This window comes from Podarcis erhardii (assembly GCF_964252035.2).
Source record: "Podarcis erhardii genome assembly, chromosome: 11".
In the NCBI taxonomy this organism is placed as follows: Eukaryota; Metazoa; Chordata; class Lepidosauria; order Squamata; family Lacertidae; genus Podarcis; species Podarcis erhardii.
Window position 1 is genome coordinate 24,630,509 of NC_138501.1, and position 16,935 is coordinate 24,647,443.

Below are 16,935 nucleotides of genomic sequence, written 5' to 3' on the forward strand. Positions count from 1 at the left end.
GGGAGACAATGGGAGCAGAGGTTTTTGGTAGCACTAAATATGCAGCAAAGCAGGGAAGAACAGAGGGCAGCGGTTCCCAACCTTTTTTTTTGGCCATCTCTAAAATCCTGACCCCCCCCACCCTGTGACATATAATTTTTATTATTCCAAAAGTGAACTCCTATTCATGTGGAGGAAGCCTAAAAGGTCTTTAACTGTTAATAACTCATTCTCGAATTGCTCCCCCTTAAAAATTTAATTGTCCCCCTGTTGGGAACCACAGATGTAGGGGGAAGGGAAGAGACCCCCACCATTAAAGCGATGACCCTCCCACAGCAAAAAGGAAAGTCGGTAAGGAAGAGGAAACCCTGCTGCCACCATCGCCCTCAAGAGGAGGGGTGGCAGAGACCAATGCGGATTTAGGGCAGAGCAACCAGTTCTGCTGCAATGGGTGCTGGCTCTGGGGGGGTGCTGCAGGGTGCCACAATTATGAGATAGTAAATTAAGCAGAACAGAAGCCAAGAGGCAGGGCGTGCCAAATTTTGGGCTCGCACAGTGCACCACTGAAATTTGAAAGACCAAAACCCATCCATCCAGAGATAAGGGGGAGGTGAAAGCAATGAGGATCACACAGTGTGATTTGTTCCAGGCCCTGTACCTGCTTAGGCATGGACCTGCCAGCAGATGTTTAAAAATAATGCTACTTGGAGCAAAGCCTAAGCACAGCAAAAGGCTCACATATTAACAGGGGGAGATAACTTGGATTCAAGCCTTTTACAACTTTAAAGGTCAAAAACGTTGGGAGCTAATAGCCAATGTCGCTATTCATCACATTTATGATGTACTTTCTTTGGCCAGCTCCCACCTACAGGCATCTGATTATATACATAATCCAGTGATCTGGGCACTGAATTGGATCCAGGCTTCTGCGACTGAAGCCCCGTTCTCTCAGGCCTTGGCTCTCCCGTCTTCTCCCTGCAACCTTCTTCTCCTTGCCTCGTTGCTCAGGAGAACCCTCTGAGAATGTGTGGAAGGTAATGTGAGAGGCTACAGGGGAAAGTTGGAATGAGGGGTTTCCTTCCTCCTCTCCATTCCTAGAACGCTTCACCCAAACCAAGCTCCTCCCTTCCATGTGTGACATGGCAACTTTGGAGCTAATCCACTACAGTGTTAAAGGTAAAGGTAAAGGGACCCCTGACAGTTAAGTCCAATTGCAGACGACTCTGGGGTTGCGGCGCTCATCTTGCTTTATTGGCCAAGGGAGCCGGCGTACAGCTTCCGGGTCATGTGGCCAGCATGACTAAGCCGCTTCTGGCGAACCACAGCAGCACACAGAAATGCCATTTACCTTCCCACCAGAGAGGTACCTATTTATCTACTTGCACTTTGACGTGCTTTCGAACTGCTAGGTTGGCAGGAGCAGGGACCGAGCAACGGGAGCTCACACCATCCTGGGGATTCGAACCACCGACCTTCTGATCAGCAAGCCCTAGGTTCTGTGGTTTAGACCACAGCACCACCCGCATCCCTACAGTGTCAACTACACTGCGTCAACTACAGAGTTAGTTGAAGTGAATAATGTTTCTGTCCCTTTACAGAATGTGCACAGTGTGCACATTTAACCATCTGCAGCAAAACTGAGTAGATTTTCTCATCACAGAATGTTGCATGTCCAAAAGGGTGGGTACTGTTACTAGATAAACATTTGAAAAACTTCTCTTTGATTCGGCTATCCATGCCTTTTCTTCCCTGTGCAGCTGAATGAAGTAGTTTTTGAGAACTGTGATCTTGGTATACACAATGTCATTAAATAGGTATGGATATATACACCTGTTACTGTTCCCATACTTTTTCAATGGGACACACTAGGAAATAATGCAAGATGTATCTGCTTTGCGCTTTTCATATTTTGAATGGAACTCAGTTTATGAAAGAGGACTTTTCAAGGACATAAGATATGTAATACAGTAGTCTCAGGGACTAAGTAGAAACTATAATTCAGGGTGCGTTGAATGCAGAATATCATGTCATGTGTAAGCACTCTAAGAGTCCTCCAATTCTCTGCAGGCTCTTCCTACATTAACTTAAGGCATGTCTCATGCTGCAACGTTCTGTTTGTATTCAGAAAACAAATGTTTCCCCATTTTTTTTAGCATGGAGCTGAGGTGCATCTGTGTCTTTTTTAAAAAACAGAAGTGTAAGTTCCTCTAGAGGAGGTGACACCAGGAATCCACCAGCACGTCTCAATTTAGCTGTGTGTGAGAGAGTGGGGAGAGAAGTGATAGCTGTATCTATCTGTGGGCATAAATAAAACAAATCGCTGTCAGCGTAGCCAAAAATATATAATCCAATAAGGGTGCCGCTCACAGTGACACAGGAAATATGTGATCAGGAATTCCATAGGTGTTTGGTTTTTTTTAGCTTAATAGCAGAGGGGATTGTATTATGGCCAGTGTGCTTGAGGAAGGAGAATTAACTAACTAGTTGCCAGTTCATTATTGTGTCTAATTTAAGATGCTCACACTAGTGGTTAAATTCCTAAATGACTAAGGCCCCAAATATCTGAGAACCTGCCTCTTTCCCTTTCTTGGATGTTACCATCAGCAGAGGGGGCTTTCTTGGTAGTTCTACTACCCTCAGAAGTTGAGGGGGTAGACTAGGACAGGACATTCTTTGTGGTAGCCCCAAGGTGTGAAAGGCTCTCTCCACAGAGCAGCGTCTGATACCATCATTATGATGACTCATATATTCTGAAGACTCACTTTTTTACTCTGGCCTTTAACATCTGGGAGATACATTTTCAAGACCCAGACTTTCTTGTGACTGTAATTGGTTTTACACTGTTTTTATTTTATTTTTAATTACAGTAACCTGCCCTGGATGAATGGCAGATAAGAAATTGAAACAGCAAGAGGAAGTGGTCCCTTTCCCTTGTGCTGTTTTCCCCAATGAAAATCACTACCAAGACCTGCCCAAATTTGCTATTTGCCCCATGGGAGAGAACAAAAGGTACTACCTCTGCTCAAAATTGCTGCTTGCTATCCGTCATTGTAATAATAATAATAATAATAATAATAATAATTTTTTATTTATACTCCACCCTCCCCAGCCAAGGCCAGGCTCATGGCAGCTTACAAGCAATAATAAAAACAAGTTGAATGATTACAACTTAAAAACAAAATTAAAATACAACATTAAAATATTGAAACATTAAAATATTAAAATATAGCCTCATCGCAGCAGGAGAAGGAAAAGAAAAAAGAAAGAGAGGGAGGGAATCAAATTGGCTCCAAGCCAAAGGCCAGGTGGAACAACTCTGTCTTACAAGCCCTGCGGAAAGAAATCAGATCCTGCAGGGCCCTGGTCTCATGAGGCAGAGCGTTCCACCAGAGTTGAAAAGGCCCTGGCTCTGGTTGAAGCTAATCTAACTTCCTTAGGGCCCGGGACCACTAGGGTGTTGCTATTTATGGACCTTGAGGCTCTCTGTGGGGCATACCGGGTGAGGCGGTCCCGTAGGTACGAGGGTCCTAGGCCATGAAGGGCTTTAAAGGTCAAAAGCAGCACCTTAAATCTGACCCTGTACTCCACCGGGAGCCAGTGCAGCTTGAAAAGCACTGGGTGAATATGCTTCCATGGCAGAGACCCTGTGAGGAGCCTCGCTGCAGCATTCTGCACCCGCTGGAGTTTCTGGGACAGCTTCAAGGGCAGCCCTGCGTAGAGCGAATTACAGTAGTCAAGCCTGGAGGTGAACGTTGCATGGATCACTGTGGCCAGGTCAGGGCGGGAAAGGTAAGGTAATACTGAAACAAGTACCAGAGGCCCTCTTGGCTTTTAAGAAAAGCAGCAGGAGCAGGGAATGTTCAGTTTCTGGCCACAGATTAAACTTCCATTGCAAGACCAAGAACATTGCCTGTGTGTTGGCTAGACACTCACTGGAAGCAAATAATCTACCCTCCCAGGAAACTGAGCATTGCATTTCTAGCATGAGTGAGAGACAAGGAGTTGGAATCAATAATGTTGGAAAGGGAACTTTGACAAAGAACCTTTGATGGATTTGCTACCCATCAGAGAATACAGCTGCTGAGCAGAGAGCGTTTACCAGCCATTGAGGGAAACTGATTCCAAGGTGGACATGATTACCTTAATTACTTGACATGTGTTAACCCTGGCATGTCGAATATTTGTTTTCCTTTGCTTCATTCAAACACCAAGGTCCTAGACTAGGACCTATGTTGTATGTTTAAGATAATATTTTGTTCTCTGGCTAATGATGCTGTTTTAAATGTGTATTCTATATTTGACCTCCTTTTGTAATGTTTTATTTTGAAATCTTTCAGGTAATTTAAGTTTCCTGTTATTTATATATTTATATATGATTATATTTCATTTTTTGTAAGGTTTTATTCTGGAATGTTTTATTTGCTCTTTTAAAGTAGGTTACAAACCACTTGGATATCTTTTTCTTAAAAAATATAAAGCAGTATAGAAATGAAATGAATAGTACTAATAGTAACAATAGTTCTGGACCACTGATGTCCAAGAATTGAAATCTTCCATGGAAGTTTTGGATGAGTAAGGCAATCTTCTTTCCTCTATAGTGTGCCAAAATAAAAAAGACCCTTAAATCCCTTGTATGCTGCATGGAATATTCCACGCTAATGAAAAAGGCCATCATTACATATTTCTTAATTTTTTTAGGTTTAAAATTATTATAATGGATTTGTGCAGTGACTAACGCTGTAATCTTATTTATGCTTCTCCATTAAATATACTGGAGACTTACTTCTAAGTAAGCATGCATAGGATTGTGTTGTAAATGAAGAAAAATAATACTCAGTGCCCCTAACTTCATCTGCAAATATATATTCCCTATTACTAGCTGTTTTCTGATATGCCCAGAAACTAGTGCCTGTCTTGTCCATGCTTGAGCCCCCCCCCCTCTCTAACAAGACTAACAAGACTAACAGAATAACCACTACCCTGACTAACAATCCTAAATGGTGGTTTGAATCCCTTTAACACACACACCACATTTTAATCATTTAACCACCACAACTGCAAATACTAAATGGTACAAAACTAAGCTTTTCTGAGAAATCCAATAGCTAAGTATCCACAGGCCCAGAACTCCATCCCAAGTCCAAACCATTCCCACTACCATTGGGGGAACCATCAGAAAAGTTTGGTGGGTGCTGCGATCTTCTTCCAACCTTTTCCCCTCCCATCAGAGTCAATGGGTGGGAAATTACTTTCTCCAGGTCCTGTCCTGGCATGATTTCTGTTGTGTTCACAGGCAAGTTCATGGGATGGAGAGACTAGGATGTGGTATAGTTGGGTTCCTCCATTCATGCCGCCCACTCTCAGCCCAGGATTCAGGGAAATAATTTCCCCAATGGAGGGGCTCCGTGGACTTTTTGTACAGCATACAGGGGCATTTCTGCAGGCTTTCAACTGGAATTGGCAGCCTCAATTTCACTTCAACTCCCCTTGACCCATGAACCAGTGAGGATAGGATTGCACCCTTTAGGATGAACTAATTTGCATTAAGTGGTGCCATGTCTCATCCTACTCCTAGGCCAAAAGGGTGACAGTTCATCACTACCGCTGCCACCACGGTTAAACCTAAAATTAAAGTTTAGGTTTATTTGTTTTATTGATCTTCAGAATCGTGGAGGACAACTGAAAGACCCATCTAGAAATCTGTGCAGGCCAATGTAAAACAATAGCACAGCAAAACAAAGAAAAGAATTCTCAGTTGTCCCACTACTTAAGGCAAACCTCGAGTCATCCTGATAAGCAAACACCCAAAGCGGGTAATGAGGATGGAACAAACTCTGATTTTAACCACCATCTCTTCTTGAAATTTAAGGAAGGGATATAGAAGTTGAAGGTAAACTGGGGCTGTGATAACTGAAACAAACAAGATAAAAAGAATTCCTTCCAGTAGCACCTTAGAGACCAACTAAGTTTGTTGTTGGTATGAGCTTTCATGTGCATGCACACTTCTTCAGATACACTTGCATGCATACGAAAGCTCATACCAACAACAAACTTAGTTGGTCTCTAAGGTGCTACTGGAAGGAATTTTTTTCATCTTGTTTCAACTACTGCAGACCAACACTGCTACCTACCTGTAACTGAAACAAACAAGGTCAAGGAAAGAAGCAATTTTCACAAGATAGATAAAGGAAAGTGATTGCAAGAGAAGAGGGGGTTCAGAGGGGGGATAAAGACAAGCAACTAACCAGCGCTTACGAAAAGTGAAGTCGGTGTTTGAGAAAGAATCAGGAAGGAAGGTCATTGGGGACTTATGAGAAAGAGCGACAGTGAAAAGGAACATGATAATGGTAACTGTGGGAGCCATGGAGAAGATAGAAGAAATGGTGAAACCAAAGGGACTGCACAATAAATTTTGTGCATTAAACAAAATGCAGACTGCAGTTCTATACACCAGGGATGGGGAACTGTGGTCTACCTAGGGTTGTTGGACATCATCCATGGTTGTTGGCCATGGTGGTTGGGACTGGTAGGAGTTTGAGTACAACAACATTTGGAAGGTCAAAAGTGACCAATTCATGCTAGACACAGTTATAAGGAAGTGTGAGTAAGCTCCATTGAGTAGGACTTTAAAAAGTAAAAAAGAAAAAAAAGGTAAAGGACCCCTGGACAGTTAAGTCCAGTCAAAGGCGACTATGGGGTTACAGCACTCATCTTGCGTCAAGCTGAGGAAGCCAGTGTTTGTCCACAGACAGCTTTCCAGGTCATGTGGCCAGCAGGACTAAACCGCTTCTGGTGCAACGAGACATCGTGACAGAAACCAGAACACACGGAAACGCCATTTACCTTCCTGTTGCAGCGGTACCTATTTATCTACTTGCACTGGCATGCTTTCGAACTTCTAGGTTGGCAAGAGCTGGGAGCAATGGGAGCTCACTCTGTTGCGGGGATTCAAGCCGCGACCTTCTGATCGGCAAGCTGAAGAGACTCAGTGGTTTGGACCACATCGCCACCCGCTCCTCCTGAATAGGACTTACCTTGGAGCAGACATGCAGAGGATTGCACTGACAGTGCGTTTGCAGGAGATGCTGCTGTCCACTTCCTCTCTCCAATGACTTGTAGCCATCTTTGTAGATGTTGATGACTTGTAGACACCTTTGCACCCACCACCATCTCACACAATTGGCCAGCATCAGGGCTGCCATGGAACCATTGTTGGAGGCCACATGTCTCTAAATGCCAATTGCTAGGAATCACAAGTTGGAAGACTGCTGTGGACTCTGATCCTGCTTGTGGCTTCCCACAGACATCTGGTTGGCCATTCTAGGATCAGGATGTTAGACTAGATGGGCAAGTGGGCCTGATCGAGCAAGACTCTTCTTATATTCTTAAAGGGATTATAAGGTCCATATGACACATAGGAAAGGCATATGCTATGGGGAATTGGAAACATTAAAATCATCATCCTGACTTGCAAGCTCTAAGCTCTTAAGAGGCATATGTTGGTGTTGACTCATGCTGGAGTTTGGTTGGAGAAACAGGTAGGGAACATGGGGTTGCTAGAAATGGCTTGATAATGCCATGATAATAATGTTGTCAAAGCCAAGTGAATCCCAGGAGTCTAAGGCTTATCTGGTAAGAAGAGCAACATGGATAATGCCATTTTGGTCTTGGAATTAAAGACTGTCAGTATATAAGGTTCCTAATGGCTTTGTGAATTTTTTTCTTCCTGTTTCAAACAGCAGGGTATCAGTTTCTAAATAAAGTTTTGAATACCCACCTTCCTCTACATTGGAGAGGAATGCCAGCTTTTTCAAACATTTCATGCCTGGGAAAAACCTCTGTGATTCAAAATATGTGCCATATTGGGGTAGCAGTGGTGGAGAATCTGCAGATGTGGACAGATGCATGTTTGTTCTACCACATTCTCTTCCTTCTTCCCACTGCATGCAATGTGCCTGAATGTATAACCTCCATTCTCACTTTGTGGAGAACGCCTTTCACCCTGTATAGAACTGGAAACCCCCTTCCCTGACAAACCTTGCAGTTTCGAAATGCTGGGCTTGTGATTTTGTGCATTTTGTACATTGCCTCTAGGCTTTGGCGTAGGCGAGGCATGAAACTCTAATAAATCATCCTCCCAACAGGAGCTGTGAAGTTGCCCCAAAAGACCTGCATGTGGGGTCACAATAACTCTTAGGTTTACAGGGCAGACCCCCTCCTCCCAACTTTAGATAGGGAAATGATCCCCAACTGCACACACACACACACACACACACACACGTAGGTTCCTTACGGCCACCTCTTTGAAATCTGTTTACAAGCAAGCAGCCCATTAGCTAAAACCTCTCTCCCACCTACCCCCCCCAAGATCTTTATCGATTCTTTTGGCAGTGTGAACCACAGAGCTTCAGAAAGACAGCGACAGGAGGCACCGCATCAGGAAAGCAACAGGAACAATATGTTGATCGAAATGCCCATCCGTTTGCGGGCAACCTTCATGTTACAGAAAGAGCTTTGCTTATCTGTAGGGAAGCCGGCGGTGGGTTGTCAACGCATTCAGAGAGGCGAAAGAGACGGACAGTGAGACGGATTGCCGGAGCCTTCGTACCATGGACAGCTCCTGGTACAGAGACGCTGGAGAATTTCCCCCCCTTCTTGCGTGTGTGCGTTAATAACAATAATAATAATAATAATAATAATAATAATAATAATAATAATAATAATAATTAATCCTGCAGTCCACCCCCTATATTAGCAAACGCCTCCAGCTCCTCCTCTCCCTTGGGAACAACCATCTCGATCCGAGCCCGGGAGATCTGACGTCAGGGATCGCTTTCGTCGTTTTGACGTGTCAAGCCCTCATTTCCATTCTTGCTGTGGCGGGTTGGAGTCCTGCTCAAGCATGAGCCGGGCAGAAACAGGCGACCTGTGATCGCAGCCAGACACTTTCTTGAGAACAGCCAGCTCCTTCTCCACCCCCCGCCCCGCACCAGCCTTTCTCCTGATCGCATAGCAACCAGAGTGGGGAAGGAGTTTTCCACTCTTCCTCTTTTTTTTGAACCACGAATCCTGACTTCTCCAGCTGCCTGACTCGATTCCTTGATCGATTCTCCTCGTTCTCTCCAAAGCGCCCGGTCCTCCTTCTTCTTCGCCGGCTGCCATGGAGAGGCGAGGCTGGGCAGGGCGCAGCGCGGCCGTGGCTTTGCTGGCTGCCTGGAGCGCAGCCGTCCTGCTGGCCCGGGCGGAGAGGCAGTTCGTCAACGAGTGGGCAGCCGAGATCCCGGGAGGTCCGGCGGCAGCCCGGGCCATCGCCGACGAGCTGCAGTATGAATTTCTGGGGCAGGTAAGGCTCCCCGCTTCCCTCCCCACTCCACCCCTCTCCCACCCCATTGCGCAAAGCAGGCAAGTTTGTTTCTCCCGCTTTCCCGAATAGGAACCGGGCGGCGCGCGTAATTGACAAGCGATGCCATTGACTAGCAGCTCGAGATAGTGGCTTGTGCGCTAATGGCTCCGTTGCTGAGACAGAGCTACACACGTCACGTGCTCCTTTCTAGACACTGACTCCCTTAAGCAAGGACTTCTCATGCTATTATTATTATTATTATTATTATTATTATTATTATTATTATTATTATTATTATTATTATTATTATTCGGGAGTGGTAGGTGGGTTTCCTAGCTCAGGATGGCGAGTTCTCCCTCCATATGGCAAACACAGTCTCCGGGGAAAGTCCTCAGAGTTCCCAAGCTTTCTCTCCTGCCACAGGATTCTTTGCTTTTCTACGCACACCACAGCATAATAATAATAATAATAATAATAATAATAATAATAATAATAATAATTTTAAACAGAGTTGAGGAAATGACTTTAGGGATAGCACACTCCCTTGCGTTCTGCGAGAGGTGGCTTTCTCGGGGACAATGCCAAACGGAGTGGAATCGGCAGCAGGCGCTGGGAATTACAACTCAGGGGAGACGAGGAATGCTTCCTTCTCGGAAGCCCCCGCAAGGAGACCTTCCTTGCTTTGCATTAACCCCTGCAGCTCCCCAAGGCGAAGGTGGAATGCCTTTAGCTGGGGTTCCAACCTCAGGATCAGTTTCAGTTGCCAGGATTATACGAAGCAACAATCGAGAGAACTGATAATTCCCCGGGGATGGGTGAAGCAGTATGCAGAAGGAGAATGCGTGTGCAGAGTACTTCCCCCATCCTTCTGAGTAACCACAGACATCTGGGTTTATGCAGGAGGAAGCCGTCATTCCGTGAACCGAGCTTTCAGACAAAGAATGAGCTCTATCTTTCTTCCTTCCCTCCCTCCTCCTTTGATAAAGTTCTACCAGCCCAGAGCAATGAATCCACTTGCCGTTTCTCTCCCCAAACCCTCTGCTCTTAGGGAGATATTTGTGCCTCCGTGGTTTGGTGAAGGTGCCATGGGGATTGAGCAAGAGCAATCCTACACTGTATCCTAAAAGTTAACAGCGCCAGGTGTTTTACACAATCTCCTCTCCCTTCCCTTCCCTCCAGCCCACCTCCTCCCCCCGTCTGTCATGCCATGACGTCACTGTTGTCAGGGATGAGTAACTTCATTTACGTAATAGCAACCTTGCCCCGTTATCTAATTGTAGAGTTTCCTACCTGTATCCTGTACCCCAGCAGTTGACTCCAGTAGTGCAGAAACCAAACCCCTCTGATCTGGTTTCTAAAGAAACAGCCTAATATGTCTGTGTGTTAGTCCAGTGATGCAGAGCACGGAGAGGGTGGAGATCAAAGTCTAACATCTGCTTTCTCTTTTATGATCCTCACTTACCTCTTATGCTTGAAACGAGCTCCGTTGTCACTGCTGGAAGCAAATTTAACTCCCCGCGCCCCCATAAAGGTAGTGCTGACGAACTGCTGTGCTGGCAAATAGAAGTGCATAGGATCTGATTCACTGCTGTATCCTGTGTCCTTGTGTCAGCGACACAAGCCTACCCCAGCCTGTTACACAGCAGTGGGTGTTGACAATATTGCATTGGCAACGACTCAGACCACCCAATGAAGCAGAACAGAGGCACCCAGGAATACAGCTTAATGTAGAGATGAGCAATGAGGGGCAATGTAGCCCAGGCAGTGCTGTAGCTGGGGGGGCTAGCCAGTTTTTTTTTTGCCCCTGGTGAAACCTCCAGAGGAGCGCCATTGAGGCTTCCAGCCTGCCTGTGTGTGTGTGTGTGTGTGTACACAAATGTGTGTGGGGCGGGTGTGCCAAACTGGGTCTTTGATCTGGGTGAAATAAAGCCTAGTTTTGCCCCTGAGTCCAGGTCCAGAGACCATGTGATGAGCTTTTGTACCCCAATCGAGTCAGCTACTTTGGCACAATCTAGTGCAGTGAGCTGTTGCAAAGAGATTGCAACTGATAGGGAGCGTGGCAGAGTTAAATGCCCCTCTTGTTTTGCAGAGGGTTCTCTCTACCTGAGAATAAGCCACTGTGAATTTTTGTAGATATGCACATCTCATGGCCAGGTTTCCTATATACAAGATCAACTGATTCATAGGCACTTCGATACTCCCCTCCTGTCAGAACTTAATTTGAGTCAGCAAGTGTCTCTGATTCCATAGCCATAGCTCATCCCTGGAGCTTGTCAAGTAATAATAAAGAAAAGTCTGCCTTTCTTTTGCCATGTATATATCTTGATTTGGAAGACAGGCTTTCTAGCTTGGAGGGTGTTGCTCCAAGCCTGTCGAGAAGCGCTTTGGCACCTCTCGTTTTAGAAATTTTGATTTGTTTATTTTAAATATTTCCGCCTTGCTAAATTTCCCAAAGATCTAAACACGGATAATACATGGGAGTTGCTGTTTGTAATGCATTTGGAATTCAAGTAGTGGCGGACATTTGCAAGCACTCTAATGAAGATGTATAGTACTTAGATTGCTGCTGCATTAAATGGGAGGCGGTAATGTTGTTCTGAGATGAAGCTAACAGGGGTGACATGTTATATGGCCCAGGTCCTAGTGCTGTAAATATGGCGCTGGCTGCCATCAGCAGTAAACCACTTCCACGTGGTAGGAGCTCCACGACACAGCCGCAACACCTATAACTGGCTTTGGCAAATGTTTGCCAGATCCACTGGGGGCAGTGGCCCTAGCATGGCTATTTACTAACTGCTGGCAGGCTTATATGAGTGGCTACCTGGAGCCCCAGAAGTGATTTCAGTGGCAACCAACCTGTGTTCATACTGCCTGAATCAGGCAACAGTTGTAGCTCTAGGAGCTCACATTTCCTGTCCCAATTAAAAACCCGGTAATAATTGTTGCTGAGCAGAACTGAAACTCGGCTCATTTAATGCTTAACAGAAGGCAGAATCACTCAAGCTCTTATCTCTGTTTTAACACTTCCTGTATTATGCCACTAGCTGGGTAGTTTCTAGGCATGCATTGATCACCTCTCCTCCATCTAGATTTCCACATGATTCCTAACATTTGCTCATAATTGCAATTAAATGGCTGGAGTCTACGACCTGCTACTGTTGCAGCCAATGTGCCAGGAATTTTAAAACAGAACCACGCATGCCAGGCCATTACAACCCAACAAATAGGAGTTATGTTTCTGGTGCCACCTTAGCAAAGGGAATTAGATCTCCATCCATGCTGAAAATAAAACCCACTCCCTGTCCTGACTGCTGAAAGACCATATTTGAATAAGCTCCAAGATTTAGTGCTGCTTTTCTGGCCAAGTAAATGTCCTCTCAAAAATCTGCATACCATGTAACATGGTATGCCAGAACACAAAGTAGGAAAAATGGGGATTCTAAGCAAGCCAGAATTTGTACGGCTGCTGCACAAGATCACTGTGGCATTGCAGAAGCAGGCTATTTCAGCAGAGCAATGCAAACAAAACTACCGTAGACATTTCTACCAATTATCATTTCAGCGATGATCACTTGGTAATTAGAAGTGGAGGGCACTGAACATGTTGCATTCAGGCCGACAGCGATTCCATATATCATTCGCTCTAATATCCCAGAGATGAGCAAGACGACTATATACTGGGGGAAATCAATGTTACGGAGAAAGAATGGGAAATGATGAAATGAGCTGTGGGGAATCCAAGAAGTGCTGTCTAATGAAATCCAGAGCAAGGCCATTGGATAAGAGAAAAGCGAGGAAGACAGAGTGGAATACATCATGAGGTGGCTGTGCTCTGCCTCCACAGTTGGAGTCAGCAATGCTTCTGAGTACCAGCTGCTGTGAAAGGGACGCAGGTGGTGCTGTGGTCTAAACCACTGAGCCTAGGGCTTGCCGATCGGAAGGTCGGCAGTTCGAATCTCCGCTGTGGGGTGAGCTCCTGTTGCTCGGTCCCTGCTCCTGCCAACCTAGCAGTTCAAAAGCACGTCAAAGTGCAAGTAGATAAATAGGTACTACTCCGGCAGGAAGGTAAACGGCGTTTCTGTGTGCTGCTCTGGTTCGCCAGAAGCGGCTTAGTCATGCTGGCCACATGACCCGGAAGCTGTACGCCGGCTCTCTCAGCCAATAAGGCGAGATGAGCGCCGCAACCCCAGAGTCGTCTGTGACTGGACCTAATGGTCAGGGGTCCCTTTACCTTTACCAGCAGCTGCAAATCACAGAAGGGGAGGGTGTTCTTTTATTCATGTCCTGCTTCTGGGTTTCCCACAGGCATCTAGGAGCCATGGTGGGAACAGGATGCTGGGCTGGAGGGGCCTGCATCCTGTTTTATGTGATCTATCTATCATCTATCTATCTATCTATCTATCTATCTATCTATCTATCTATCATCTATCTATCTATATCTATATCTATTTATCTATTTATCTATTTATCTATTTATCTATTTATCTATTTATCTATTTATCTATCTATCTATCATCTATCTATCTATCTATCTATCTATCTATCTATCTATCATCTATCATCTACCTATCTACCTATCTACCTATCTACCTATCTACCTATCTATCTGTGTATCTGGAACTGAAAGGATTTGAACAGGGTCTGATGAGGAAAAGCCTGGGCAAATGAAGGTAGGCAAATGCATTTACATGTCCTCAGCCTTTGTTCTGGTTGAGGATAAGGATGGAGAAGTCCTATGCTCTAAACAAAAAGCATCTAACAGTTAATCATCTGTAAACATAGATGGGTAATAGTGTTGGAACCCATTTGTTCCTTTTAATTCTAAGAAAAATCCTGTCCCCTGTGCATATTTACAACACATTGCTCTATTCAAGACACATTACTATTAGTTTAAAAACAGTGTATGTTGACAATTATTCACGTGTTTAATTGCTTGGAAAATATTGGTGGAGACACAGTTCTGTTCCCACAGTCTTTGCACTTCTGCTTTTGAATAAATATTTTATCCAGCAAAATTTAATGTTCTTATGTTCGAAGCATTTCTGGGAAATTCCAATTATCCGTTGCTATTGACTGTTTGCTCCCTGTGGGAAAATATCTCAGAAATCATCCTGTGTATTGCAGATTGGATCACTTGAAAATCATTATCTATTTAGACATAAGAGCCATCCTAGAAGGTTGCGAAGGAGTGCTACTCACATCACAAAAAGACTCTTGGATGATCAACGCGTAAGTATTGCATTTGCAGTTTCCCGTAGACTGCAATACTGAATACACTTACAAGGGAATAAGCCCCCATGAACCCAGATGGGCTTACTTCTGAGCAAACATACATAGGCTTGCAGTCTCCTCTGGCCTTTAATTTATTTATTAAATTCATATCTCCCCTCTCAAGGAGATTAAGGGATTGCCCATAGTTCCCATTTTTATCCCTAAAACAATCTTGTGAGGTAGGTTAGGCTGAGAAACATTGCCAGGCTCAAAGTTACATGGGGAGGTCCACAGCTGTCACAAGTTTGCTCTGTTGGTGTCAAATGGCCCCCCACCCTCAGTTTAAGGTACAGAAGCTGACTGAACCGGCAGTTGAATCTTAGGCCCCAAGTTTACCATGATACCACTTTAAACAGTCATGGTTTCTCCCAAAGAACCCCAGGAACTGTAGTTTGTTATGTGTCCTGAGAGTTGTTAGGAGACCTCTATTCCACTTATATAGCTTCAGTTCCCAGAGTTACCTGGGAAGAGTGATTGCTTGTTGAACTACTCTAGAAAGTGCAGCTCTGTGGTGGGAATATAAGTCTAACAAATTGCTGAACTCTTAAAAAACTACAGTTTTTAGGATTCTATGGAGGAAGCCATGACTGTTTAAAGTGACATGAAACTCCTTTAAATGTTGCAGATGGGGCCTTATTTCAGCTCTGGCAATGGGATGTTATCCTCCACAGCACCTGAGGGCAGTGGGCTTGCTTAGCAGATGCCCAACAGTCTGTGTGGCACATACACCTCTGATTTCTAACAGGTGGAAGTGACCAGGTGACTCAGGGGAGCTGCTTCCTCCTGGTATCTGCTGCCTAATGGTAGAGCCAGCCCTGAACATAGGAGAGTGAAGCAGACTGCTGAAATTTATGGCAAGTAGACAATGTTTGCATAGTAGGGCTATTGTTGCCTCACGGTGTCAATGTCAAGATTTGCCCCACAAAAGGGTGAAAAATATAATCATCAGAAATTTTGGGGTTCATTGAGGAACTAACCCAAGGGGAGTCTGTGGAAATTGGCAACGCTCAGCAACTTGCCAAAAAACAACAACTTTTGTGTCTGGGTTGTCATTTTTTAAATATGGCAACCCTACTTAAAATGCAACAGATTCCTTGCTTTTTAAAGAAAACAAAAGGTGAAGGAAGAGGGAAGAGGGAAGTTGTGATGACAGTGCAAATTCTATGAAGCAAAGTGTTAGCAAATGAGAAGGTCCAGATCTTGATGTAGAATCTTGGCCAGCAGTTTGACAATTGGCTACTGGAATTATGCACTTAGGAAACAAGACGAAAAGCAGATGTGCATCAGATAACAAAGGGCAACATAGACCAGCTGATTGTTGATATCTTAGTTCTTGGTATAGCCACTGGGAAATCAATTGGGTGTATGTTATTTTGTTCACACCACAGCAGCTTCTCTGTCGTGTCTCTCTACACCGGGGGTGTAACCTGCAACAGCCTACAAAGTGGAGAGTGTTCACACCACACCAGATGTCTTGGTGACATCGTCATCAGACATGATGGCAATCGCTCACATCCTTTGAGCATTCTCAGCAACTCTTTCCCCCTTCCCAGTTCAATTCAGAACTGGATTCAGCCAACTGAGTTCTCTCATGTTGGGGCGAGGGGGAGAAGCTTTGTGTATCCTGGACTCTATCCTGTGCCCACTTTGAGCCCAACTGTGCTCCCAATTACATCACTAGCAGCACAACGGGGTCTGAATCCCCTCCTTGCATTGTGAGACACAAACCTAATTGCCTGACTAATGCAGAAGTCTGCTGTTCCTGTTTGCTGAGTCAGTGGCAGAGATGGAATGAGATCTCTGCCTCCTCTCTCCCCTCTTTCTCTCCTACCCACTCCTTCCTCTTTGGTTCTTGAAATACCCGCTATGGCAAATTGCAGGCCCTAGGAATGCCGGGAAATGCAGGTTTTGTGACACCCCTGTGCTAGCATTTCAACTACGAAGGTGAAAGGAAACGAAAGGGAGTAAGACTTTCCTTGCTGCCATCACTGCAGCTACAGCCAGATATATAGGTAGGAAGAGAAGTTCTTTTTCAGCTTGGATTGTAACCTGAGCCACCAAAGAACTATAGGGCTGGGGTGGTTGGTTCAGTTCAGTATATTCTAGTGCGCTTTACAAGCATGGCAGATTTGCCTTCCAAACTGGATCATTGCAATGTTCATTGGCATCAATGTTTTCCATGTGAAATGTGGTGCTACACATGAAATAATCAGCAGGGAGATCCACTTTGCATAATGGGAATGGGTGTCAGTTAAGTAACCCGCCCTCTGCCCCCTCAAACTACTATCTGTCGAAATTGAGCACTTATCAGAATGTGGTCCTCCAGGCTTTGTAAATGCAAC

General features: G+C 44.9%; 1 protein-coding gene across 1 annotated transcript in view; it reads left to right on the top strand.

The window, feature by feature from the left end:
- Positions 1–8,783: 8,783 nt before the first annotated feature.
- The window catches only part of PCSK1 (proprotein convertase subtilisin/kexin type 1), a 29,492-nt gene continuing 21,340 nt past the window's right edge, over positions 8,784–16,935 (top strand). Inside the window, exons 1-2 of the mRNA XM_081880652.1 lie at positions 8,784–9,322; positions 14,447–14,551. Coding sequence (XP_081736778.1) covers positions 9,140–9,322; positions 14,447–14,551 — 288 coding nt within the window. The 5' untranslated portion in view covers positions 8,784–9,139. The remainder of the gene's footprint in view (positions 9,323–14,446; positions 14,552–16,935) is intronic.